The 27,163-nt window shown below is 37.7% G+C and overlaps 1 protein-coding gene across 1 annotated transcript in view; it reads right to left on the bottom strand.

Annotated features, from left to right (window-relative positions):
- The window catches only part of HIBADH (3-hydroxyisobutyrate dehydrogenase), a 138,702-nt gene that overhangs the window by 1,632 nt on the left and 109,907 nt on the right, over window positions 1–27,163 (bottom strand). The window contains exons 5-7 of the mRNA XM_017526866.2: window positions 17,756–17,889; window positions 12,545–12,621; window positions 4,888–5,044 (exon numbers count right to left, since the gene is read on the bottom strand). Of these exons, the coding sequence (XP_017382355.1) occupies window positions 4,888–5,044; window positions 12,545–12,621; window positions 17,756–17,889 (368 nt within the window). The remainder of the gene's footprint in view (window positions 1–4,887; window positions 5,045–12,544; window positions 12,622–17,755; window positions 17,890–27,163) is intronic.

Consider the following 27,163-nt stretch of genomic DNA (forward strand, 5'->3'; position numbering starts at 1 on the left):
AAACATGTGACGTGTTCTGACAATGTGCAGTGGCTGGGATAAAATGATGAGCAAGACAGCCACAGCCCACCCAAACTCACAGTGTGTTAAGGAGAAAGACAATTACATAAGCACAGAGTAACTGCAGAGTATGAGTACTATCATGGAGGCAGGGTCTGGGGTGCTGGGAAAGGTGAAGAGAAAGAGAGTGAAGCAGACCTGGAGCCAGGTGAAAACGTAGAGGTGGCAGGGAGGTGGAGGGCAAGGAAGAATGATCCTGACAGAAGGATCAGCAAATGTGAAGGTTTGCTAGAGACAGTACAAGAGGTAGAAGTGAGTTCAGCATGATGAAAGCATGGGGGGGGGATGGGAAAGAAAATGAGTCTGGTTGAGGCAAGCAAAAGGCAAGGCATCTGGGGGCTTGTCAGACAAGTTGCAGAGATGGACTTTAATCTCCAAGTAACTGAAACTACTACAAAAACTTCATAGGAGAAGTGACACAGTCAGGATTTTACATTTTAGAAAGCACACTCTTGCTTTGGTGTGGGAAATAAACTGGAGACCATCAGGCTGAAAGGCAAGATCAGTTAAGATGTGTTTGTGGTAAAACACAAAGGAGACTCAGCTAAGGTACTGCTAGTGGGGGATAAGGGAACTGGATGAATTCAAGGCATATTCAAGAAGCAGAATGAACAAACATCGTCGGGAATGAGGGAGAGTAAGCCAAGTACAGACACCTCTTGTCTTACTGTGCTTCATTTTATCATGCTTCACAGATAATGCATGTTTGTTTTTGTATTTTAATAATTGAAGGTTTGTGGTATTGAGCAAGTCTATCAGCACCATTTTTTCCAACAGCATGTGCCCAGTTCATGCAGCTGTCACATTTTGGTAATTCTCACAATATTTCAAACTTTTTCATTACTAGTACTTCTGTTACGGTGATCTGTGATAATTTTTTTTTTTTGAGATGGAGTTTCTCTCTTGTTGCCCAGGCTGGAGTGTAGTGGTGTGATCTTGGCTCACTGTAATCTCTACCTCCCAGGTTCAAGTGATTCTCCTGCCTCAGCCTCCTGACCAGCTAAGATTACAGGCATGCGCCACACACCTAACTATTTCTTTTTTCTTTTCTCTCTCTCTCTTTTTTTTTTTGGTATTTTTAGTAGAGACGGGGTTTTGCCATGTTGTCCAGGCTGGTTTCGAACTCCTGACCTCAGGTGATCCACCTGCCTTGGCCTCCCAAAGTGCTGGAATTACAGGCGTGAGCCACCGTGTCCAGCTGATCAGTGATATTTGACGTTACTATTGAAACTGTTTTGGGGCATCACAAAGCACATATAATATGGCAAACATAATCGATAAATGTATGCATGTGTTCTGACTGCCCTGCTGCTGAATGGCAGGTCTCTTTTACCCCTCAGGCCTCCCTATTCCCTGAGACACAAAAGATTGAAATTAGGCCAATTAATAACCCTACAATGGCCTCTAAGAGTTCAAATGAAAGGAGAAGTCAGCTGTCTCACACTTTAAATTAAAAGCTAGAAATGATTAAGCTTAGTGAAGAAGGCATGTAGAAAATCAAGACAGGCTGAAAGGCAGGTCTATTAAACAGTAAGCCAAGTTGTGAATGCAAAGAAAAAGTTCTTGAAGAAAATTCCAAATGCTATTCCAGTGAACACGAGTGATAAGTGCAACAGCCTTACTGCTGATAGGGAGAAAGTATGAGTGGTCTGGATAGATCAAACCAGCCGTATCATTCCCTTAAAACAAAGCTTAACCCAGAGCAAGGCCCTAACTTTCTTCAATTCTATGAAGGGTAAGAGAGGTGAGGAAGCTGCAGAAGATATGTGAAGCTAGCAGTGATTAGTTCATGAGGTTTAAGCAAAGAAGCCATCTTCATAACATAAAAGTGGAAAGTGAAGCAGGAAGTGCTGATGGAGAGACTGCAGGAAGTTATCCATAAGTTCCAGCCATCACTGATGAAAGTGGCCACAATAAACAACAGATTTTCAGTGTAGATAAAACAGCCTGCTGTTGGAAGATGTCATCTAGAAGTTTCACAGCTAAAGAAGTTAATGTCTGGTTGCAAAGCTTCAAAGGAAAGGCTAAGTCTCTTGTTAAGGGCCAATGCAGCTGGTGACTTGAAGTTGAAACCAATGCTCATTTAACATTCTAAAAATCCTAGGGCCCTTAAGAATTATGCTGAATCTATTCTGCCTGTGCTCTACAAATGGAACAGCAAAGTCTAGAAGAAAGCACATCCGTTTATGGCATGGCTTACTGAATATTTTAAGCCCACTGTTGAGACTTCTGGTCAGAAGATTCCTTTAAAAATTTAAGTGCTCACTTGACAGTACAAGTGGTCACCGAGGAGCTCTGATGGGGATGTTCAAGGAGATTCATGTTGTTTTCATGTCTGTGAACACAACATCCATTCTGTAGCCCATGGATCAAAGAGTCATTTTTCAACTCTTATGTGAGAAATACATTTCATAAGGCAATAGCTACCATATATAGTGATTCCTCTCACAGATCTGGGCAGAGTAAACTGAAAACCTTATGAAAAGAATTACCATTCTAGATGCCATAAGAATATTTGTGATTCATGGGAGCAGGTCAAAATAACATTAACAGGAGTTTGGAAGAAGCTGATTCCAGCCCTCAGGGATAACTTTGAGGCTTTTAAGACTTCACTGCTGGAAGTCACTGCAGATGTGGTGGAAATAGCAGGAGAACTAGAATTAGAAATGGAGCCTGATGATGGGGCTTACTACAATCTTGTGCTAAAACTTGAAGGGATGAGGAATTGCTTCTTATGGATGAGCAAAGAAAGTAGTTTCTTGAGATGGATCTACTGCTGGTGCAATGGCAACAAAGGATTTAGAAAATTACACAAACTTTGTTTACAATAGCAAAGACCTGGAACCAACCCAAATGCCCATCGACGATAGGCTGGATAGGGAAAATGTGGCACATATACACCACGGAATATTATGCAGCCATCAAAAACGATGAGTTTGGGTCCTTTGTAGGGACATGGATGAACCTGGAAACCATCATTCTCAGCAAACTGACAGAAGAGCAGAAGATCAAACACCGCATGTTCTCACTCATAGGCGGGTGTTGAACAATGAGAACACATGGACACAGGGAGGGGAGCACTACACACTGGGGTCAGTTGGGGGGAAATAGGGGAGGCACGGTGGGGGGTGGGGAGCTGGGGAGAGATAGCAAGGGGAGAAATGCCAGATGTAGGTGATGGGGAGGAAGGCAGCAAATCACACTGCCACGTGTGTACCTATGCAACAATCTTGCATGTTCTTCACATGTACCCCAAAACCTAAAATGCAATAAAATAAATGGGGAAAAAATGCAATGATCTGCTATAACAAGATGTCTTAGAATAAAAATCTCAATGATCTTACAAAAAAAAAAGAAAATTACACAAACTTAGTAAAGTAGCAGCAGAGTTTGAGAAGATTGCCTCCAATTTTGAAAGAAGTTCTGTGAGTAAAATGCTATCAAATAGCATCAGATGATACAAAGAAACATTCTGTGAAAGGATGAGTCAATTGATGCAGTAAACTTCATTACTGTCTTCTTTTAAGAAATTGTCATAGCCACCCAACCTTTAGCAGTCACCACCCTAGTCAGTCAGCAATCATCAACCTCAAGGCGAGACCCTCCCAGCGAAAAAGACTTTGACTCACTGAAGGCTCAGATAATTGTTAGCATTTTTAGCAAGTAAGTGTGTAGTAGCATTACGTCTAGACAATCTATGTACCTTTTAAAATTAAGGTACATAGATTGTCTAGACGTAATGCTACTACACACTTAAGAGACTACAGCACAGTATAAACATAACTTTTATACATACTGGGAAACCAAAAAATTTGCGTGACTTGCTTTGTTGTGATCTGGAACTGAACCCACAATATCTCCAAGATATGCTTGTGTGGTGTCTAGGTATATGTATTCTTGCTTTTTTTTTTGAGATAGTATTGCTCTTGTTGCCCAAGCTGAAGTGCAATGGCGCAATCTCTGCTCACTGCAACCTCCGCCTCCCAGGTTCAAGTGATTCTCCGTCTTCAGCCTCCTGGGCAGCTGGGGATTACAGGCACGCGCCACCACGGCTGGTTAACTTTTTGCATTTTTAGTAAAAACGGTTTCACCATGTTAGCCAGGCTAGTCTCTAACTCCTGACCTCAGGTGATCTGCCTGCTTCAGCCTCCCAAAATGGTGGGATTACAGGCGTGAGCCACCACACCCGGCTGTATTCTTACTTTTTAATCGGGGGGAAAAAAAATAGAAAACCCTCAACTGGGGAAAAACAAGCACTGCAGAAATCTGAAAGTCAGCTGGTCTAAAAATTATTTTCTACAGTTGACAGCACAGACTTTCTAAAGTTGAGATCTCAAATGACGGAAGGATGACAGTTTGCTTTTCAAAAGACTTAACTAATTTTTACATATAAGTCCATATACTTAAAGCAAGAAGATGTATTTAAAAATATCTCATCAATGGGAAAATTCTCTCTTTTGTGATGTATATACACACTGCCAATGTATTATTAACAATGAGAAAATTCTCACTGCTCTCATTCTAAGAAGCTGGTAAATTAACATAAATTTATGATGAACAAAATGTCACAGCTCATATAAACAAACCCAAGCACAGACACACATGATCTGCCCCATTTTTCTCATCCAAAAGGCCAGGCATAAAAATGAACAAGACAAAGATTTTCATTTAAGCTAGGTTTTTACTCATTTTCAGTGAGAGTGAATATTCTAGTAATTGTGCCTCTTAGGTGAGACATATGCTTTGTTAAGAGAAAGAGAAGGAAAGTGTTATTAGACTATGAAACATTTTTCCTTCTCTCGTGGTTAGTGTCTCCATTTACCGTACCTTAGCCATGAGTGTTGTTCCAAATCCACCCTGATAGTTATTAGCTGAGGGAACGCCATCCATCACTCCAGGCACAGGATTATAAGTGTCACTTGACCAGCACCGTCCTGAGCTCATATTTAGGATTTTGGCCAACAGTTTTGGGTCAAGCCCTAACCTGTCAAAAAAAAGAAGTGTTAAGTGTCAAAATGTACAAGTCGTGCATGACTTATTTACGTATGAGGATGTTCCATCGTCTCTCTCCATTTATTATATGTCTTCTAAAATCTAAGCACATTGATAAGAGAGTGAAGAATCCAATTTTGAATTATAGAGTACTAAACACGAATGATTAAACAATAATATTTTTGAGTCAGGATCATTTTGCATTTGAGAAAACCTATGTTATCCTATTATTAAGAAAAAATAACATATAATTGCATAAAAGCATTGTTGGTTTATCACACTCAGGGTTTCCTAGTCTTTGGACATCACTACATTTTATGTGTCACATAAGAACCTTAAACCAATATGATAATTTAAATTCTACATTCTTCACCCACAAATGATATATTTCAGAGAGAAATACTGACAAATGATGCATCATGGGAGTCTATGTGAATGCGTTTATATGTATGTTTATTCCTTTAGTTTTTTATGAGAATAAATGCAAGAGATGAGCCAGGAGCTGTAAAGGAGCTTAAGAAAAGTTGTTATAAAAGAAGACTTTTTTGCTGTAAACTTTTCCTTATTTATTAAATCTTCATTAGACAATCCTGCTTATGAAGCAAGTCTGCACAGAGTTGTGACATATGCTATCTATTCAGAGACATGCATTATAGTTCTGGGTCAACTGCTGATAAGGTTACTGATCCTGATAAAACAAAGCTTGCCCAAGCGGAAACATTATTTGTTCTATCACTGGGCTGATGGCATATAAACGGCTGTTCAATGTGGACCCTAGAAAAAATAGAATCAAAATGCTCCATTACTTGGATTCTAAAGATATAATGCAGTTTGGGAAGCACAATTTTGCTAAGTATCACCAAATCAAGTTTCAAATAAAACTTTATACCTAGCAATTTATTTGGTTTCTTTCAAAACAGAGCCATTTTGAAACAATTGTCATAAAAGCTTTCTGCTTTTTCTGCTTTCTCTTTAATTTTTTCTTAAAAAATTTAAAAGAGACACTTATGTAAATGTTAAACTGCGCCTTTTGGCATGCTTAGATTCGTGTTTACTTTGTGTGTCCAAAATACTTGTCTGTTTATTTCAAAATCTAAATATCATGGCCAATAAAACATTTTTTTCAGATGCTAGAGCAGGGGGCTGGGGCTAACAGCCAAAAATATGTATGGAATTACAACGTAATACAACTGTTATGTAAGCAGGCTTTCAAGGGGTAGCTGTAGTTCCCAGACTGCCATGTGGCATATCATGTATCTGCATTCATATGGTGGCCTATGTTATAGTGATGGGTTTTACTAAGGATTCTAACAGATACAGAAATTCAGTCTAAATTGCCTATCATTCCTTCTGTTAAACTGTAGATTCCCAGAGAGAAACCCAATTGTTTCATTCATTCATTTTATAAAGATCCAAGTTCACTGCAAGTGTCCTTTGCTACTGATGCTTGCTTTCTCCTTTTAAATAAAATTTAGGCTATCGGTATGCTTTTGTAGTACATGATTTAGGAAAAGATAAAGCCAGTGTGCTTAGGGAATAATTGTGAAAAGTAAAATCACAAACTAACAATTAGTTAATTTGCTATAACTGCAAAGCACAAATGTTTAAGAATGCTTATGTCTAATATGTTCCATAAGGAGAAAACACTTTCAAAGACTCCAAAATGTCGCTTTCTCCCTCCATCTAAATATAATTTCAGGGCTTCCTAATTTAGATCTTTTAAGATGGTTCATCACATTTAAAGCAGCAGAGTTTCTCTGGTCTTTCTAATCTTCCAGGTTACACTCAGGAGTAGCTCACAAGAGCTTTTACTGCTAAGGAAATCCACTCTCTTGTATAATATTCAACAAAATGGTGAGCAAAGCTAATTATCCTAACTTTGTAAAACCCTACATTTTTCTTGAATGTTCAAGGAAAAATACTGGCACTGATTGATGGAAACCCTTTTTGGTGAACACATTACTATTGAGCAGCATCCTGAGCGGCACACACAAAAAATCAGGTGGCAGTTGTTTCATTCTCACTTTTCAAATCTGATGCTTCTTCCCCCCACCCCCACCCCACCCCGCCATGCTGATTCCCTTCAGGAGATGGTTACTCCCTCTCCACTTCCCTCCCCTTGCCCCCACCCGCAGCAAAGTGTATCATTAAAAAGAGCAAGTTAGAAGTGTTTTTGCATTTCATCTTTCTGAGGATTCTTTCTCTGGCACATACATAACTGACAGTTAAAATTAGACATGATATTAAAATCAGATACTGAAGTCCTCTGTTTTCCACTGTGCCCAAGACTTGTAATGGTCTGAAACCAGCTAGAATACACAGTAATTGTCATTCAGAGTCTATCCTAGAACGTCATGCTTCACTGGAGAAGACTGAGTTTCCATTCGAAATCAACAAATTAATCCAAGACAGGTATCTGAAAGGGCAAGTTTAATAGGAAGCAGCTACTGGGCTCTCAACCATGATAAAATGTTATTGCTGTTTCCCTGTAAATTGGCTGGGAACATATGATACTTTCTGCATAAGAGCCCCATTGCTGTTCAGAAGATATACAGCTCAAGCCATCAAAAGAATGACAGTCTGTCAGTCCCCATAATAACTTGCCAGTGGATGTGGTTCGAGAGTGCATGCGTGCATGCATGTGGCTTTACAATTGCTGGAATGTTCTCTGATATAAACAGAATGAATTCATTGCTCTGACTGCATATATAATGCATTTCAAATAAACGTCACTGTGTCAAATCTACTCACCTCTAAAACATAAGAATTTTAAATCAGGTTTTGGAAGAAGTAAAAATGATGCATAAACTATAAATTAAAAAAATTAAACATTTGCTTTCATTGTAACCAAGACTTTATGGGCCAAAAAAGTTTGTTTACTTTATATTCTCTGTGAGTAGTCTACACCGTCTGGTTTTATGTAAGAACAAAACAAATTATGTCACTAAACTGGGATGTTCGTATCACAGGAACAGATCTAGAAATGAAACATCTAAGACCATGTCAATTTTAATTAATCACTCACTTATAAACCAATGTTTACTGAGATCTGCTATATGCAACTGCTACGCCTGCAACCAAGGAAATGATAAGAAGGAAGCTAACGATAAGAAGGAAGCTAACAGGAGTCTGTGCCTGTTTGCCAGGAGGGCTGAGTTAAGACCCATCTGGATAACTTTTTACCTAAGGGAAGAGAAGTGCTGTATCTTATGCCCTCACTCACCCACTTGCCTACCTCCTCCCTCCTCTCCTCATTTATCTGACAAATCTTTGGGTGCCTAATACCTGCCAGGTATGTTCTTAAGATATGGCAATGAGTAAACAAACCATTCCTCTTCATGGAGCTTATGTTCTAGATGGGAAGACAGGTAATAAATAGACAAAAAAATATGTAATGCCAGATACTGGGACATGTTATGAAAAAATACAATTCAATTAAAATACAATTAAATTTCAAACAATAACCACCTTACCACAACCACAAATATCATTACCACATACTGACACCTATTATGTGCCAGAAACTATTTAAAAAGTTTTACATGGATTAACTTACTTAATCTTTACAATAATCCAGTGGATAAACTTTTCTCATTTATAAAATGACGAAAATAATTATAAGTCTGTAGGACAGCTTGGATGCAGACCTACATGCACGCCCTAACAAATGCCATTATATTGGCTAGCAGTTGACTATGAAGTACGTGGTAAACATAACAGTCAATGAGCCAATACAGTGGCATTTTATCAGCTTATAAAGAAATTTTCAATATGGATAGTGAATGATTTGGACTGACATAGTCTTAGATGTTTCATTTCCAGATCTGTTCCTGTGATACATCCCAGTTTAGTGACATAATTTGTTTTGTTCTTATGTAAAACCAGACAGTATAGATACATACAAATAACAAACTTTTTTGGACATTTATAAATTACAAACCTTTGCCATCTGTTATATTTATTAGGGTGCACAATTAAGGCTCCAGTCATCACATAAGTGCAAAAGCAACATCTTCTAAGGGTAGTACGCAAGAAACTATTAATAAAACTACACTGGAGGAAAAGTTCTCATCTCGAACAGCTTTCCAGAAGTTCAGCTGCTTTAAGCAGCTTTTGGCCAAACACAAGACAGTGGCTGCTGGAGGAGCCTAGGCCTGGTAGAAATGCAAATCACTTGTTATACCACCAATATTTTTTTAAAAACTCAATTTCTAGTGGAGCTAGTAATTTAAAACAAAAAAACATTATCAATGTTGTTTTGATGTGATGTACAGGAACAAAACCTCTCTAATACAAGTAGGGTACTTTCAGGGCCATAAAACCATACTTCTGATGCCTAAGTAGGAATCCAATTCGAAAGCAGAAAGGTCTAATAAGAATCTCAAAATATACTGTATACCATATTTTTTACCTCCGCCCCCTTTTTTTTTTTTATTGCTTTGTAGTGAGAGAATACAATTTGTTGATAAAAATAGTTTGAAGGTTGTTGGAACTTGCTTTTAAACTTTGTCCATGGTTGATTTTTTTTTTAAAAGAAAAAAAAAAAGAAAAAAATAATAAAAAAAGAATGAAGGCGAGGAAGAAAGAGGAAGAGGGAGAGAGACCCTTTTTTTTAAAAAACAACATTTAAAAATTTCACTAACATCCATAAAGACTCACTGTAAAAGCGCATGGGGTCAATAAGAATTTTAAACTGTAATATTTTATTCTTCAATTTTTTTAAAAAAAGAGAACAGTGTTCCAGAAAAACCAGTGACTTATGAGAATAAAATTAATCAGAAATGATCACTTCATAGGAATGGGTGACTCAATCCGTAAATGTTGACATTAATACTCTAAAAAAAAATTTCACTTCAGAGTGAACAGAATATAAATGTGGCTAACCCATTTTGATGCTATACTACTTCATGGGAATTTACTACTTGGGAATTTATGCTTGCTGATGCCAATTTTCTCTTTCACCTTGCAAAGCTCAATAAATCGTGGCCGCTCTCTATACTCTATTAGAGAACAATCCTGTCACTTTAAACCATGTCTGTAAACCATGGAGAAAAGACAATAGCAGAAGCATTCATTTTTAGGACTTTTAAACTACTGAGAATCTTGGTAAGATAAAGTGATAAAATCCTCATGTTATAAAAAATAAGCAATTCATTGGTATAATCTGAAACACTAGAAACTTATAAATTATTATTATTATTATTATTATTTTTTTTTTGAGACGGAGTTTCACTCATGTTGCCCAGGCTGGAGTGCAATGGCGCGTTCTCGGCTCACCGCAACCTCCGCCTCCTGGGTTCAGGCAATTCTCCTGCCTCAGCCTCCTGAGTAGCTGGGATTACAGGCACGCACCACCATGCCCAGCTAATTTTTTGTATTTTTAGTAGAGACGGGGTTTCACCATGTTGACCAGGATGGTCTCGATCTCTTGACCTCGTGATCCACCCACCTCGGCCTCCCAAAGTGCTGGGATTACAGGCTTGAGCCACCGCGCCCAGCCAAAACTTATAAATTATTTTTAACAGTTAAGTACAACTAGTGAGTTTCTGCCTTGGGTTCAGACCTTTAAAATATATTTTATATATATCAGTATATATGTAGAGTTTTAGAAAAATGAAACATTTAAAAATTTTGTATTTCTAAATATCATTTTTGTCATAGTTGATCAGAGCCAATAATAAGGGAAACTCTAATGATTGCTTCTGTTCTCTTACATCTCTACTTGGAATTTTATCACTTTTCACTTTCTTCTTAAAAACAAACCCACTCCAAGAAGCCAATGGTTTTCACTTCATTGTACACCTTGTTTTCAATTGATTTATCTACTATTCTTCACTAGCTGGTGTTTGGAGTAGAACTTCCACAAGCACTTACCCTATACAAAACTTCATTTTAGAAGGTCAGATGATCATCTTATTATAAGAGTTTGACAGGAAAATTATTCCAGAAATGCTAGATGATGCATTCACTATTACTAAGGAATATCCTAGTCCAATAATTCTCAACGTTAGAAATAGAGTCAAAGCGCAAAGAGGGGAAGTTTTAGTACAGTATAACCTAGATTCATCCAGCCTTTTACTTTATATAATATATTCATTTATATTTAGAAAAATGAAAAAATTCTAAACATACATATGCATACCAATCCTGATGTCAACACCAATTAACTGTATATGCAATTTATGTTTCAGAAATTTACATTTTCTCTCCATGAAATTAGAGAATGAATGTGAAAACAAGTTACTAGTAACCAGTTTTTCAATTATGATAAGTGACCCATATCCTAAAACTGGCCACAATACAAACATAACACTCTGACGAGGTCCCTATACACTACCACCTTTGGCTCTGTACAGACATGCCTTACCATCTTATGGACATCCAATTTCAAAATGTAAATGGTACACGATATTGATAAACCAATTAGTGCTGATGCAAAGCAAATTCCTCTTTTATCTCAATTACAACATGACAACTTAATAGGTCAAGATAGTTTAACATCTGAGACAAGGGCAATTCAATAAAACAACAGCATCTTGATATGGTAATTAAGAGGAAATGTGAATACCTTACTGTGTTTTCAAAAATATCTCAAGTACATTGGCTCTTTTTATTTTATCAAAAGCTGTGGTATGAAACACTATTCTGTTTTGTGACATATTTGGTAAGCGGTTTTGGGGAATGTGATGAAAACAAGTGAGGAAAGAATCTTGCTTATTAAGCATTTTCTAAAGTAAGAAATGTATATTATTTTCATGAAATACAAAACATTCAAAAAATTAATTACATGGTTAATCATAGGCAGCATTACTAACCCAAAAGATTAAAGGCTAAAATTAAGACATTAACCTTAAGCATTTAAAAGATGATCATCCACAGGAAAAACAGAATTCCCGAATCACTTTAAGCAAAGTATGAATGCCATTTTAATAGAAAGAGACATACTAATGCAAAGTAACTAAACCACAGGCAAAATAAAATGAAAGAGTTATGCATATGAATTGCAGCTTTATGAATGCTATCCAGTTTTTAGCCTGAGAATGAACCACCAAGAACACTTTTAGTGCAGATTTGGGAGACTATTTTTTAAAGATACATAAAACTAGTCACATGGTAACATACCACTTGAATTCACTACACACTAAAACCATGTCTTATACAAATCTGTCCTGACATTGCCAGAGTATGTTTAAATTTTATAGTAAAAATGTTTCTTGCATTTCAACATAATAGAAGAAATGGGGCCCCCATATAAAAAAGGATAATATAACTTCAAATGCATAGGCAATACATTTTATGGATATGGCAAATCGTATTCACGCTCTCCTGGGTCCTATTGCTTGTCGAATAAGCAAAGCCTATTAAAGTTCAATAATGAAGTACTTTCAAAATGTTCTTGGATCAACTCATTTATCTCTCATGAACATCATTTTTTTTTTTAACATCAGAAAATCAAGTAGGAAAGCCTATAAAAATGTACTATTCAACAAACCTGATTCCAAGATTCATAGCTTCAGCAGTTCCAATCATACTAATAGCTAACAGCATGTTGTTGCAGATCTTTGCAGCCTGAAAATAAATTGAGTACATATTAAATATCTTTATTTCCAAGCTATAACTCACAGGAGGCTTTTCCTTGCCCAATTCCAGGGGATACTTTCTAAAAGAAGTAACATTCAACTGTTGATTCTCTCGAGTGGGGAAGAGAATGTGGTACAGCATGGCTCCCTCTGAACCTCACATGCTATCCCAGAGCAGACTTGTGGCTCTCCCACTAGGTAATAAATTTGCGTAGGTGGAAATTTATTTTCCACATAACTACTACGGGCTCAGCACTATAAGGCACAACTGCTCTTTAAGGGATGGAACTTACTATCTAATTGGGAAATGGGAGTAATATGCTATATTAAAAGGCAACAGAAACAAGTGAATTGTAAGGTAGAGGCTATAAAATAAGAGACAGGAGGAGTTCTTCACAGCAACAAGATCACTGAAGGCAGGAACAGAGAGGAGGTGGAACCTGAAATCATACCTTAGGAGGCCAAGGCAGGATTTAAACAGGCAAGAAAGGGAAAGAAGGAGATCGGAGGGGAAGGGTAAATATATGAGAGATTAAATATGTAAGAACATGATGTTGTTGGGGAATAGTAAGAAAATTGATTAATATGTCTATGTTTTAAGGAATGGTGAGAAATTTAATAGTTAAGACTGGGGCAAGAACATGTCAGCTATGCAAGCTAGGGTGGAGAGTTAAAATTTGACATGGTAGGAAACAGGGATCTATTTCAGAATGGGAAACGCTATGATGACACAAGCATCTTGATGGAGTTGGTCTGGGTTATGGCATTGGACAGAGTGGTAAATTTGGCATTCAGAGACCTATTAGGCCCCATGAGCACTAAACTAGGTGTGAGACACTGAAATAAAGGCTTGGACCAGGTCTTGTGTTGAATGGAAATGAAGGTCACTTGAATGAATACAGCTTGGAGACTGACTGGACAAGAGTATGGAAACAATAAATATATCTAAGATAATACCAAATCTAGAGTGAGATAAAGAGTGAGATGAAGAGGAGGAGTGAGAGAGTGTGTTTGTTGGGAGGGGGAGGGAGACAACTAGCTTGATTTCACTGTTCAGTATTGTTTAACCATCTCTGTTAATCACCTAATATTTCTATGTCAAAGTTACTTGCTTCTCAAGAAAAAGTTTGAAGTCCATAGGTCATTGCTACCTGACTGTACTACAAATAGAGCTATGGCAAGTACAGTTGACCCTTCAATGATGAGGGGGTTAGGGGCACCAACCCCTGGTGCAGTCTAATACTTATGTATAACTTTTAACTCTCCAAAAGCTTAACTACTAATATTCCACTGTTGACTGGAAGCCTCACCAATAACATAAATAGTTGATTAACACATATTTTATATATGTATTATATATTGTGTCTTTATGGTAAAGTATGCTAGAGAAAAGAAAATATTAAGAGAATCTTTAAGGAAGAGAAAATATATTTATTATTCACTAAGCAGAAGTGGATCATCATAAAGGTATTCAATCCCATCATCTTCATAATGAGTAGGCTGAGGAGGAGGAAGAAGAGGAGGGGTTGCTCTTTGCTGTCTCAGGGGTGACAGAGGCGGGAGAGGTGGAGGTGATAGAAGGGGAGGCAAGAGAGGCAGGTACACGTTGGATAACTTTATGGAAATATAATTTCTATCTGACTTTTTTGCTGATTTCTCTAAAAATGATTCTGTATGGTACCAATCTGTCTTCTACTGTTTGCTTTATTTTCAGTGTGTGTATCATAGAAGGGTCCATGTTGTAAAAGAAGTTCAAAGGAGTTTTGAATAATCAGAACTGTTCTGCCAGACTGTCTAATGTCTATTTGTTTGCTGGCACTGCTTTCTATACATCCTTCCTCCTTATCATCTGGCACTGTTCAGAAGCACTCATTTCCATCAAGTCTCTTCTGTTAATTACTCTGGTGTGGTGTCTATTAGCTCTTGAATTTCTCCAAGATCCGTATCTTGAATGCTTTCATACACTCCCCACCTTTTTTGCCATATGCACAATCTCTCTAGTGATTTTCCTGATTGGCCCTGCCATAAACCCTGTGAAGTGATGCACAACATCTGTACAGTTTTTTCCATCAGGAATTTACTGTTGTGGCTTGATAGCTTTCAAGGCTTTTTTTCTACGATAACCATGGCATCTTCAATGATGTAATCCTTACAGATTTTCATGGACTTCTTTCTATCAGGGTTTTCTTCCACAGTGACAATCCTTCCCATGGAGTACCATGTGTAACAAGCCTTAAAGGTCCTCATGATCCCCTAATCTAGAGGCTGAATTAGAGGCATTGTGTTTAGAAACAAGTTGGCCCCTTGGATGTCTTCAGGTTTGAACTCATGTTATTCTGGGTGGCCAGGGTTATTGTCCAATATCAAAATAACTTTAAGGCAGTCCCTTACTGGCAAGGTACTTCCTGACTCCAGGGACAAAGCCATCGAGGGAAACAATCCAGAACCAGGGTTCTCATTGTCCAGGCCTGCTTGTTATATGACCAAAAGAGGGGCAGCTGGTATTTATCTCTTCACTTAAAGCCTCTGGAGTTAGCAACTTTACCGATAAGGGCAGTCCTGATTATCAACCCTACTGCATTTGTACAAAACAGCAGAGTTAGCGTATCCTTTCCTGCCTTAAATCCTGGTGCTTGCTTCTCTTCCTTACTAATAAATGTCCTTTGAACATCTTTTTTTTTTTTTCCCATAATAGGGCACCGTTTTTTTCCCATAATAAGTTCATAATGCATTAAGAACTTAGGCAGATAGTCTTTCTCTTTAATGATTTTTCATTTCTTTTTTTTTTTTTAAAGATGGCATCATGCTCTGTTGCCCAGGCTGGAGTGCAGCGGTGTGATCTCGGCTCACTGCAACCTATGCCTCTCAGGTTCAAGCAATTCTTCTGCCTCAGCCTCCCAAGTAGCTGGGATTACAGGCATGCGCCACCACACCAAGCCCAGCTAGTATTTTTAGTAGAGATGGGGTTTCTCCATGTTGGTAAGGCTGGTCTCAAACTCCTGATCTCAGGTGATCTGCCCCACCTCAGCCTCCCAAAGAGCAGAGATTATAGGCGTGAGCCACTGTGCCCGGTGCTCTTCAATGATTTTTCTTAATCAGCCTGGGAACTGTCTGTTGTCTCTTGGTCAGCAGAAGCTACTTCTATTATCTTGACATTTTTTAAGCAAACCTCTTCCTAAAATTATCAAACCATCCTTTGCTGGCATTAAATTCTCCAGCTTTAGATCCTTCACTTTCTTTTTGCTTTAAGTTGTCATATAATGACTTCACTTTTTCTTGAATCATATTAGATATAGGCATGCCTTTCTATAGCAATCCTGCACCTACATAAAAGCTGCATTTTCACTGTGAGATAAAAAGATGTGCAAAAAGTGCAAGCCTGCTGGAGTAGCTGCAATGATTGGTTCATGAATATTCTTTTCTTTTTTTACAATGGTCCTTACATTGGATTTGTTTATCTTGAAGGGAAGTGCAGCTGCAGACCTCAATCCATGGTACATATCAAGCAATTCAAATTTTTCTTGTAATGTCACAACTTTTCTGAGCTTATTGGGAGTATTTCCAGCATCACTAGTGGCACTCTGTATGGGTCCCATGGTGTCATTTTATGATGTTGCACTAAACATGATGAAAAATACAAGAGAATCGCAAGAGATCAATTTTTACTGTAATACAACATTTACTGAAGAGATGAACCACTCACACAAAGACTAGTGTCACATGACATTTCATGCCAATATTTGTAACACTTGAGTTCACTGCAATAGCAACAGGAGGTGGCCACAAAATTATTACAGTAGTACAGTATTACTATAGTTAATTTTATGCAGTTATGATTTATTTTGTATTTTTTTGAGATGGAGTCCTGCTCTTTTCGTGAGGCTGGAGTGCAGTAGCGCGATCTCACCCCACTGCAACCTCTGCCTCCCAGGTTCAAGCAATTCTCCTGCCTCAGCCTCCCTAGTAGCTGGGACTACAGGGTACACCACCACACCTGGCTAATTTTTTGTATTTTAGTAGAGACAGGGTTTTTACCATGTTGGCCACAATGGTCTCGATCTCCTGACCTCGTGAGCCGCCCGACTTGGCCTCCCAAAGTCCTGGGATTAAAGGCATGAGCCACCATGCCCGGCCTATAGTTATGATTTAATACATCTTTACATTTGTTTACATTTCTCTCAACTGTGAATGGTCCCATGTATGGTCTATAAATGTCTGTAAGTTTTGATAAATTTTAACTCTTTATAACAGATTTGTGCATATTTATAGACTAGTATCTATCTACATATATTTTATGCATTCATGACATATCTAAGTTTTTCTTAATTTTTTAAAATAATTCTAGGCCATGTGGTTCATCTGTTTTTTCAAACTGTCACAAATCTTCAAAAAAATTTTGAAGATATCTATGGAAAAAAATACATGTATAAGTGGACCCATGGAGTTCAAATCTGTGTTGTTCAAGGGTCAACTGTAATTACAAAATTAGATGGAGGAAAATAGCAACTCAGAAACAAGCCCTTCACATAAAAGCAGTTTTAAGGATGATTTCAGTAGTTGCTTGGATGACGTGTTAAAATCCTAACAATGAAATATTTTTTCCTTTTTTCTTTTTTTAAAAATAGATTCTTGCTCTATCACCCAGGCTGACTGCAGTGGTGCTATCATGGTGCACTGCAACTTCGATTCCCCACCTCTGGGCTCAGGTGACTCCCCCCACCTCAGCCTCCTAAGTAGCTGGGACTACTGGTGTATGTCACCACACTCAACTAATGTTTTGTTTTTTGTAGAGACAGGGTCTTACTATGTTGCCCTGGCTGGTGTCAAACTCCTGGGCTCAAGTGATCCTCCTGCCTCAGCCTCCCAAAGTGTTGAGATTACAGGCACGAGCCACAATGTCTGGCCAATAATAGAACTTTTAATATCTTTTTAAATAAGTAAATTGGCTGATGTCTGCTTAAGCCTACCAGGAATAATGCAAAACTAATTTATTCCAAATACATTTTTAAAAATCTGAGCAAAGAATCTAGAGATTGAAGAGAGAATACAAATGTCAGGAAAGAGAAAGGAACATTAGTCAATTTTGCATCATCAAGTCAAGGTCATTAATGTGAAAATCTTACCTGCCCAGTACCAACAGCTCCACAATACACCACATTGGAGCCCATGCACCCCAGCAATTCTTGGGCAGCAGCAAATTCGTCTTCAACTCCTCCCACCATAAATGTGAGGTTCCCAGATCGTGCAGCTCCTACACCTGAATCATTTGGGGGTAAAGAGAAGCAAAAGAATACATTTCTTAAAATGTTTAGGTAGATAATAAAATTAGAGTAACCAACTAAAAACATCCTGCCTCCAAACTGTATTTATGCCACACATGTGTAAAATACTCTAAATCTCTATAGAAATATTCAGTAATGGCCGGGCGCGGTGGCTCAAGCCTGTAATCCCAGCACTTTGGGAGGCCGAGGTGGGTGGATCACGAGGTCAAGAGATCGAGACCATCCTGGTCAACATGGTGAAACCCCGTCTCTACTAAAAATACAAAAACATTAGCTGGGCATGGTGGCGCGTGCCTGTAATCCCAGCTACTCAGGAGGCTGAGGCAGGAGAATTGCCTGAACCCAGGAGGCGGAGGTTGCGGTGAGCCAAGATCACGCCATTGCACTCCAGCCTGGGTAACATGAGTGAAACTCCATCTCAAAAAAAAAAAAAGAAATATTCAGTAATCAAGTATCATCCAGGTTAATCACAAACCAAAAGAGACATGGAGATTCAGTCATACTCTCAATCTCAACTTAATCATTTGGCACAACCATGGCATAATAAATAAGGGAACTTAAAATGTAAATTTTATTATTCCCATGCATCCATTATTCTCCTAAGAAACTATTAAGTTACAGAAACTATACAAAAAAAGGTTTACCTGGGCCCTGATCAGCAAAGGAGTCAGCCAGAGAGAGGTCTGCTGCCCATGTTTGGATTTGGAGTTCTTACTCTCTAAATACTATCTATAAAGAGGGAGACCTGGCTGTTTGTTCCAGAAACAAGTAGGCATTTCAGATGGTAGGATTCTTTTTTTAAGGCAAGGAAAACTGTTGCTTCTTTTGACTGATTATTCTCGTGCACTTTTCAATATTATTTGATTTTTCTTCTATTCATCTTTTGGACAATTTATTTTTAGTGATATGAGCAGGAAATAAACTTTAACACTGGCTTCACTACTCCTTAGTAGGTTTTAACAAAGGCTTAATGCATGTTCATTCATTCGAATGACTGGAGAAACAACTTTTTTTTTTTTTTTTTTTGAGACGGAGTTTCACTCTTGTTACCCAGGCTGGAGTGCAATGGCGCGATCTCGGCTCACCGCAACCTCCGCCTCCTGGGTTCAGGCAATTCTCCTGCCTCAACCTCCTGAGTAGCTGGGATTACAGGCACGTGCCACCATGCCCAATTAATGTTTTGTATTTTTATTAGAGGCAGGGTTTCACCATGTTGACCAGGATGGTTTTGATCTCTTGACCTTGTGATCCACCCGCCTTGGCCTCCCAAAGTGCTGAGATTACAGTCTTGAGCCACTGCGCCCGGCAGGAGAAACAACTTTTAATTTAGCACAGAAAACATGATCCAGACTTGTCCTAAAAGGGAGAGGAAGAAGCTTCATTCATCTAAATTTTTTTTTGAGACAGAGTCTTGCTCTGCTGCCCAGGCCAGAGTGCAGTGGTGCGATCTCGGCTCACTGCAATCTCCACCTCCCAGGTTCAAGTGATTCTCCTGCCTCAGCCTGCCAAGTAGCTGGGATTACAAGTACCTGCCACCATGCCTGGCTAATTTTTGTATATTTAGTAGAGACAGGGTAGAGACAGGGTTTCACCATGTTGGCAAAGCTGGTCTCCAGCTCCTGACCTCAGGTGATCTGCCTGCCTCGGCCTCCCAAAGTGCTGGGATCACAGGCATGAGCCACTATGCCCAGACCATTCACGTAAATTTTTATTAACTATAAAATAAAACCAGGAGTATTTAAATACTCCTGGTTTTAATATTAATTAAAAGTATTTATAACTTCTTCATAGATTGGTTGTGAATATGTAAACATATGCTGTAAAATAAAAATGCTGTTTATTTACTTTTTGAGACAGGGCCTTGCTCTGTCACCCTGACTGGAGTGCAGTGATCATAGCTCACTGTAGCCTGTTTTTAATATTCAAATAAATCTTGATTCATAATTTTCAAATTAGGCTTTCTTTTTCAAAACTTCCTAGGAAAGTATGTGGAACTCATTTTATAGTACAGTAAGAACAAAGAAACTATAACTGTCTATAGTATGTATCAAATCTGGCCATTAGAATAGACAGCTGCAAGAAACGTCCTGCTTTTGAATTTAATGTATTCACCGAAATACAGTATTTATATGTTTTTTAAAAGCCCAAGTAAAGAGATAACTATTTCATTCAAACTGTGAATATTTTGCTATTGTCAAATCAAATAGCTTTCCATTTTACAGTTTATATTATTCATAACCAATTATTAAAACCAGAGAAGTCAGCATTACGCTAGCCAAATCTTGGAAGAGTGCCCACATCTTATGAAAACCTGAGATGCTCACATATATGGTTAAATTACATTATTTCTCAATGTCTTCACTTTGAAATGGATTATATACAAAAACCCAATTTATAAAAATAATGCTTTCAATTAGTTAATCTATGCCATTCGAACATTCTTATAACATTAATGTTTAAGTGACTGTTGTTTTGTTAGTTTCTAATTTACTTTATCAAGATGGTAAACCATTACTGTTTTAAAATTATTTTGCTCAATTTCTATAGCCATTTTTATTCAACCATATAACTACAATTCCTCATAATCCTGTTGGTCTCACCTAGAGAAATTAAGTAGATGATTTAAGTCAAAGCTTACAAACAAATCCAGCACTAGCCATCATAGATCAATGGCTTTGCTTTGTATTTAGATTACAGGCTGCTGAATAGCTTCAGAGGGTCAGTTATTTAAAAAAAAAAAAATTAATGCTGACAATGGTTATCAGCTGGTTAGTCTTTTGACAGGTGTACTTTCTCACTTGTTCAAATACATATTTTAAAAAGCAGAAATAAGTTGTTTAAGCAAGAGAAGACCACAAAAGAAAGAATAATTTATCTTTTAATTCAAAGGTCTGTGTAGCTCTACTCTTTCCTCATATTGACGTCATATCATAATTATTTCTGACTTTATCATAACCTACATCCCAAAGTAAGGGTTTGACTAAAATGGGTACTGCTAAAGTTCTGGCATTCCTTGGAACCAAATCTTACCTTCTCATACATATTCCTTAATCATACAACACTATCAAGCCTAGTCCCACTGCAAAGGCAGAATTAAGACCTAATTTAGCTAGGCATGGTGGCTCACAGTTGTAATCTCAGCACTTTGGGAGGCTGAGGAGGGTGGACTGCTTGAACCCAGGAGTTTGAGACCAGCCTGGGCAACATGGTAAAATCCCATCTCTACAAAAAATACAAAAATTAGCTGGGCATGGTGGCATGCACCTGTAGTCCCAGCTACTCAGGAGGCTGAGGTGGGAGGGCTGCTTGAACCCAGAAGGTGGAGGTTGCAGTGAGCCAAGATCATGCCACTGCACTCAGGTTTTATGAAAACCTGATATGCTCACACATATGGTTAAATTACATTATTTCACAATATATTCACTTTGAAATGGATTATATACAGAAACCCAATTTATAAAAATGCTTTCAATTAATCTATGTCATTCAAACATCCTTATTAAGTGTTGTTTTACTTTATCAAGACAGTAAACCACTAATGTTTTACAACTATTTTCTCAACTTAGATTTGTATTTAGTGTCAACTTGGTATTTGGTCTCAATTTTATTTGTATTTAGATTACAGGCTGCTAAATAGCTTCAGAGTCATTTATTTAAAAAAGAAAATGCTGACAATGGTTCTCAGCTGGTTAGTCTTTTAGACAACAAAGTGAGACCCTGTCTCAAAACAAAAAGACCGAAATTATCCTGAAATAAACATAACCATTTTGAACTTAGAAAAGGGTATCTAGAAAGCTGGGTCCCTAAAGCTGTGTAAGACATCTTATGGATTTCAGAAGACACTGTATAGATTTTTATGTCTACTAAAAATAAAGAAGAAATGTATTACAATGACATGCCATTTTAATTCAAATCCATTTTCTAAAACATAAATATACAGAATGCATACTCAGGTAGCTGCTAGAATACTGGAAGAAATATTTATTTTACTATATATTTCAGTAATTGTATATACAAAACTAAAATCCACCCTGCGCTTAATTCTATTATAGCATTTATCAAAGCTTATTAAAATCTTGGATTTTCTTGTCTGATGCCTCCATTATAAACTCCTATAAAGTGAGCACTGGGGTCGTGGTTTGCCAGCATCCCCATTATCTATTACAGTGCATGATATATTCAACAAATGGGTGGTTGATAATTAGTAAGCATCATAGAAAGGGTAAAGAATCTGGAAATGTTATAGTTTGTTTTAGGGATGTGCCACTTGCTGGCTGTGTGACAAATTATTTAACTTTTGAGTCTTGGTGTATAAATGGGAAAAGTATTAATAACTTCTTCATAGACTGGCTGTGAATATGTAAACATATGCTATAAAATAAAAATGCGATTTATTTTTTGAGACATGCCCTTGCTCTGTCACACTGGCTGCAGTGCAATGATCATAGCTCACTGCAGCCTCAACCTCCCAGGCTCAAGCAATCCTCCCACCTCAGCTTGGACTACAGGCATGTGCCACTGTGCCTGGCTGTTAGGTTTTTTATTTGTTTTGATAGAGACAGGGTTTCACTTTATTGCTTAGGTTGGTCTCCAACTCCTGGGCTCAAGCAACTCTCCTGCCTTGGCCTCCCAAAGTGCTGGGATTATAGGTGTGAGCCACCATGCCCAGCTAAAAATGCTACTTTAATGTAAGGACTTAATACTTTTTAATTTGAATTTGTGAAGTGGGCATTTTTCCTAGTTACCTAAGCCATTGTCTTCTCTGGGATAATTTTACCCTTTGTTTTTAAGTGTTAGCGGGTTTGGGCTGCATCTATAAATAACAGAAGCAGGCTGGTGCAGGTTAAGAAGAACTATAATGGTCTATAGCCACTATGTTAAGATTACATCACTGTAAAGACTTCTTGCAAAATCTTTCAATGGCAGCTTAGTGAATGGGAAAGATACAAGAAATCTGCATTTGTTTTTATCTATTCAACACAATTAACTGGTCACCTACTAAGTAGCAGGCCCTGTGGTAAGCTCTTGGGTGAAGGATGAATCACAAATGTCCCTGCCCCTAAGAAGTTACATACTGGTTATCCAGCCACTTCTCTCATTGTCCGTCACTACCACCCTGGTCTAAGCCACAGGCATGCTCTGCCTGGGCTACTGCAATAGTCTCCTACTTGATCTCCCTTTTCCTCTTGTCTCTGAAGTCTATTCTCCATATAGTGGCTAGAGGAATCCTCTTAAAATATAAATCTGGTTCACCCAGTTCATGTTTGTTCCTTATTCCCAACCCTCCAAAGACTTCCTATCGCTCTCGGCATAAAATCCCAAGTCCTACAAGGCCCTACGTGATACGCTCTGGGCTACCTCTCCTCCTTCATTTCATAGCATTCTTCCCATCACTTGCTGCTTTCCAGCCACTTTGGCCTCCTTGCTGTTCTTGAAACAGGTGAAGTATGTTCCCATCTCAAAGCCTGGAACTTACTATTCCTTTTGCCCGAAATATTCTTCACCCAGATATTCATGATTGGTATAGTTAAGCTTATTCAAGTCTCTGTTCAAAATTCACCTCTTCAGAGAGGGGTTTCCTGATCACTCAGCCTAACAATCTAAAATGGCATCTCATCACTCTCTCCTTTTCCTGCTTCAATTTTATTCATAGCAATTATCATCACCTCTTTAACACTTTCATTTGTTGCTGGTCTGTATTCCCTATAATAATACTAGCCTCCATGAGGGCAGTGATTGTTGGCTCATTCACTCACATCCACTAACTCTAGTACAAAAGAGATTCTCAGGAGGCAAGAGAGAAGGAAAGTCAAGGAAACAAAGGACGACTATAATACTGTGTGATAACTGCTCTCGCAAGATATGCCCGAGATGCCAAGGATCAGAGACAAAGCATTTCCATCATTCTAGCACGTCATTAAATGCTGTTCACCCTGTTTCTTCATCTATGATGTGAAGTGGTTACAGAAAATTATCATTGAACTACTTTTAAGCTTTTGAAATTCTGTAATTTTGGGGTTTCAAGTTCCTAATCATCCAATTCCCTGCATTTATCATATTAATACATAAAACCATGGCATGTTTTACTTTGTACAAAAAAAAAATAGTTCCAAATGAGAAAAAAGAAAATGTTCTCATGTAACTACATTAATTAACTCTAAAAAGCCTAAATATTTGTGGCTGCCTTTAGTGCTTTTTCTAACATTTTCCTGTGATGATGTCTCCAGTGTTTCTTTCCCATAATACTACAATCGGAAACGTTGAACTCATTTGTACAAGTACATGAAAAGGCAAGTGACCAAACCATGCAACATGGGTATCTGACTACCCTGATTTTAAAGTGATAGACATCTGTCACTTCTCTTGATAGTCTGTTTTGATTTTAATAAGCCTTATAGTGGAGAAACACTTTTAAATCTAAGCACAAAGTCTCTAAGTCAGCTTCTCTATCTCAAAAAAAGTATCATAGAAGACTCCATTTGCTAAACTAGCTTCCTTCTTTCCTTCCACACCTACTTACAGTTGACATAAAAAAATTGATCACTGGAGATCCATTCTTCAGTGGTCTTCAACCCTGGGATTGAGGAAGAAACAATCCTTGTGCTCAAGGAGTTTGAAATCTTGTACTTGTGACGATGGGGGGAGGGGGAAGTTGGAGAATGGAGGTAGGGGAAGGGATAAGGAAAAAGCATATGGCTAATCAAAGAGTCAGATTCATGCTATTAGAGGGTATACAGTTATATAGAGGTCCAAAGAAGAAAAATATAATCAGCAAATATTTATTCAGTGCCTTTAACAACCTGCTAGATCTTTGTGCTCTGTGTAAAGATTCAACGAGTAAGCATATTTTCTGAATGAAAAATAAGGACTTGTTTGCTGTTATATTCAGAGACTACCTGAAATACGGCTATCACAGAAAGTCCAAAACGTAAAGTCATGGTAGATATAAAACCTAGTCTTTGTACTCAAAAAGTCCAAAATATAATTAGGGAAAAGAGATGTATAACAGAAGAAAATGCCAAAAGGTAGCATCATAAACCAGTGTCAGATGAATGAGGGCAATTGCCACCAAATCCCAATTCCTCCTTTCATTTTTCAAACCTTCGTCATTGAAAGAATAATGAATTATCAGAAAGAGAAGGGATGAAAAAGAAAACAAATTGTTCTCAAAGAGCAATATTCTTGCTGTCAACTGTGGGTAGGCATATAAAAACTCTGTTAAGAATATAGGTATTCTGAATCCATTTGCAAATCTAGTTCAGAGCAGGTTAAACTAACATGAACTGAGCAAGTAATCTGGTATGCTTTTTATTAGATGCTGAGGTTCTGCCTGTTATCTAAATGCACATAATACTCTACCTCTCTTCACAACCAATGTGGGTTTGCTTATGAGAGCAAAAAATTAGAGAGCAGCAAATAAGAAATAAGGAGAAATAAGTTCAAGAGACCTATTGTACAACATGGTGATTATAGTTAATAACAATGTACTGTATCCTTGAAAATTGCTAAAAGAGATTTTAAGTGCTCTTATCACAAAAATAGTATGTGAAGTAATGCATATGTTAATTAGCTCAGTTTAGCCATTCCACAATATATACATCTTTTAAAATATCATGTTGTACATGCTAAATATAAACAATTTTTGTCAATTAAAAAATAAAATAGAATTTTCAAAAGAACAAAATCCGTATTAAGAACAATAAAGAAACCATACTATCTCACAACAAATCTCAAATATGAATCTGAGTATCTTAGAAGTCTTGAGAAACCCTGTTTGGGAGCCAGCATATCTCTTCCTTGAACTGAGTTACATATTTTTAAAAATTCTCATTTGGAACCTCATGCAGGAATAGCAAATGAAGTAATGAACAACGTTTTCACATTTTTGCATCAAAAATAGTGACTTTTTTTTGCAAGATAAACTGAATTAAAGCTTGGTTCTTGCTTTATATCCTTTTCAGGCTAATCTTAGCCTTCTGGCTATAAAAGAGGTAAAAATTAAAATAAATCACCTCATTCTAACATTTATGCTTATCTGTCTCCTAATCTTTGGGCAGTTTTATTTGATATAAGAAGAAAAACAGGCTCCAGTCTTAAATTATACATTATCATGAAAATAACCAGCAACTGAAAACATTATTCAATATTAGCATTTCTTATGTAGTCTCAATTTCCTCCCATTTTTTCTCCATTGTTATTCTTTCTGAAGTGCCTGTATATTTATGCTTCAGCAAAAAGGAGAACTACATAACTTACTGTACCTTCTCTTCTGTCTTGAGTTGTAGGAAGCAATGAATTTTCTCTTCTCTCCTTAAATGATCTCTGCTTTTTAAATCTTTATTTTCCTTGTCAGTGAATCCTAATCACTTCTCTGATTTCCTCATCTATGCTTGCAACAAAAACTACCACTTGATGCATGCTGAGACTATTCGTAATGCCAGAATGTGTAATGATTTTTCAGGTACCCATGCCTATCTTGGGCTGTTCCCTCACATGAAATACCCTTCCATGCCTTCTTTGCCTGCCTGACTCCTGCCTGTTTTTCAAAACTCAACTCTGAGAAGTATTTCATGACCCTCCTTTCTCTATCCTTAAAACATTCCTGGTGATGTCTCTAATAAAGCACTTATACTACTCTAATCAATGATTTTTCTGGTGTGTCTTATTAAGATCCTTATGGACATGAGCTGTTTGAATCTTTGCACCCAGCACATGGCATGTGTCTGATAAATGTTAATTTTCTTCTTAGAAGGCAGGCAGCTATCAATGGCTAATAAAATGACCAAGAATACTCATTAAAGACAATGTTTTCTCGTTTATCAAAAAAGCTCAACTTTTTAGTATCAATGTTTATTATATTCTTGAAATTTACTGAGTAGATTTTGTTTTGTTTTTGAGATGGAGTCTCCCTCTGTCACCCAGGCTGGAGTGCTATGGCACAATCTTGGCTCACTGCAATCTAAGCCTTCCAGGTTCAAGCAATTCTCTGCCTCAGCTTCCAGAGTAGCTGGGATTACAGGCACTGCCACCACACCTGGCTAATTTTTTGGTATTTTTGACTAAAGACAGGGTTTTGCCATCTTGGCCAGGCTGGTCTTGAACTCCTGACCTCGTGATCCACCTGCCTTGGCCTCACAAAGTGCTGGGATTGCAGGTGTGAGCCATTGTGCCTGGCCCTGAGAGTAGATTTTTAAGCAACTTCACCACACTGTCCCCTTCCACATACACACACACGGTTCGTATGTGAGC

Source organism: Cebus imitator, unplaced genomic scaffold (genome assembly GCF_001604975.1).
Source record: "Cebus imitator isolate Cc_AM_T3 unplaced genomic scaffold, Cebus_imitator-1.0 Scaffold45, whole genome shotgun sequence".
In the NCBI taxonomy this organism is placed as follows: Eukaryota; Metazoa; Chordata; class Mammalia; order Primates; family Cebidae; genus Cebus; species Cebus imitator.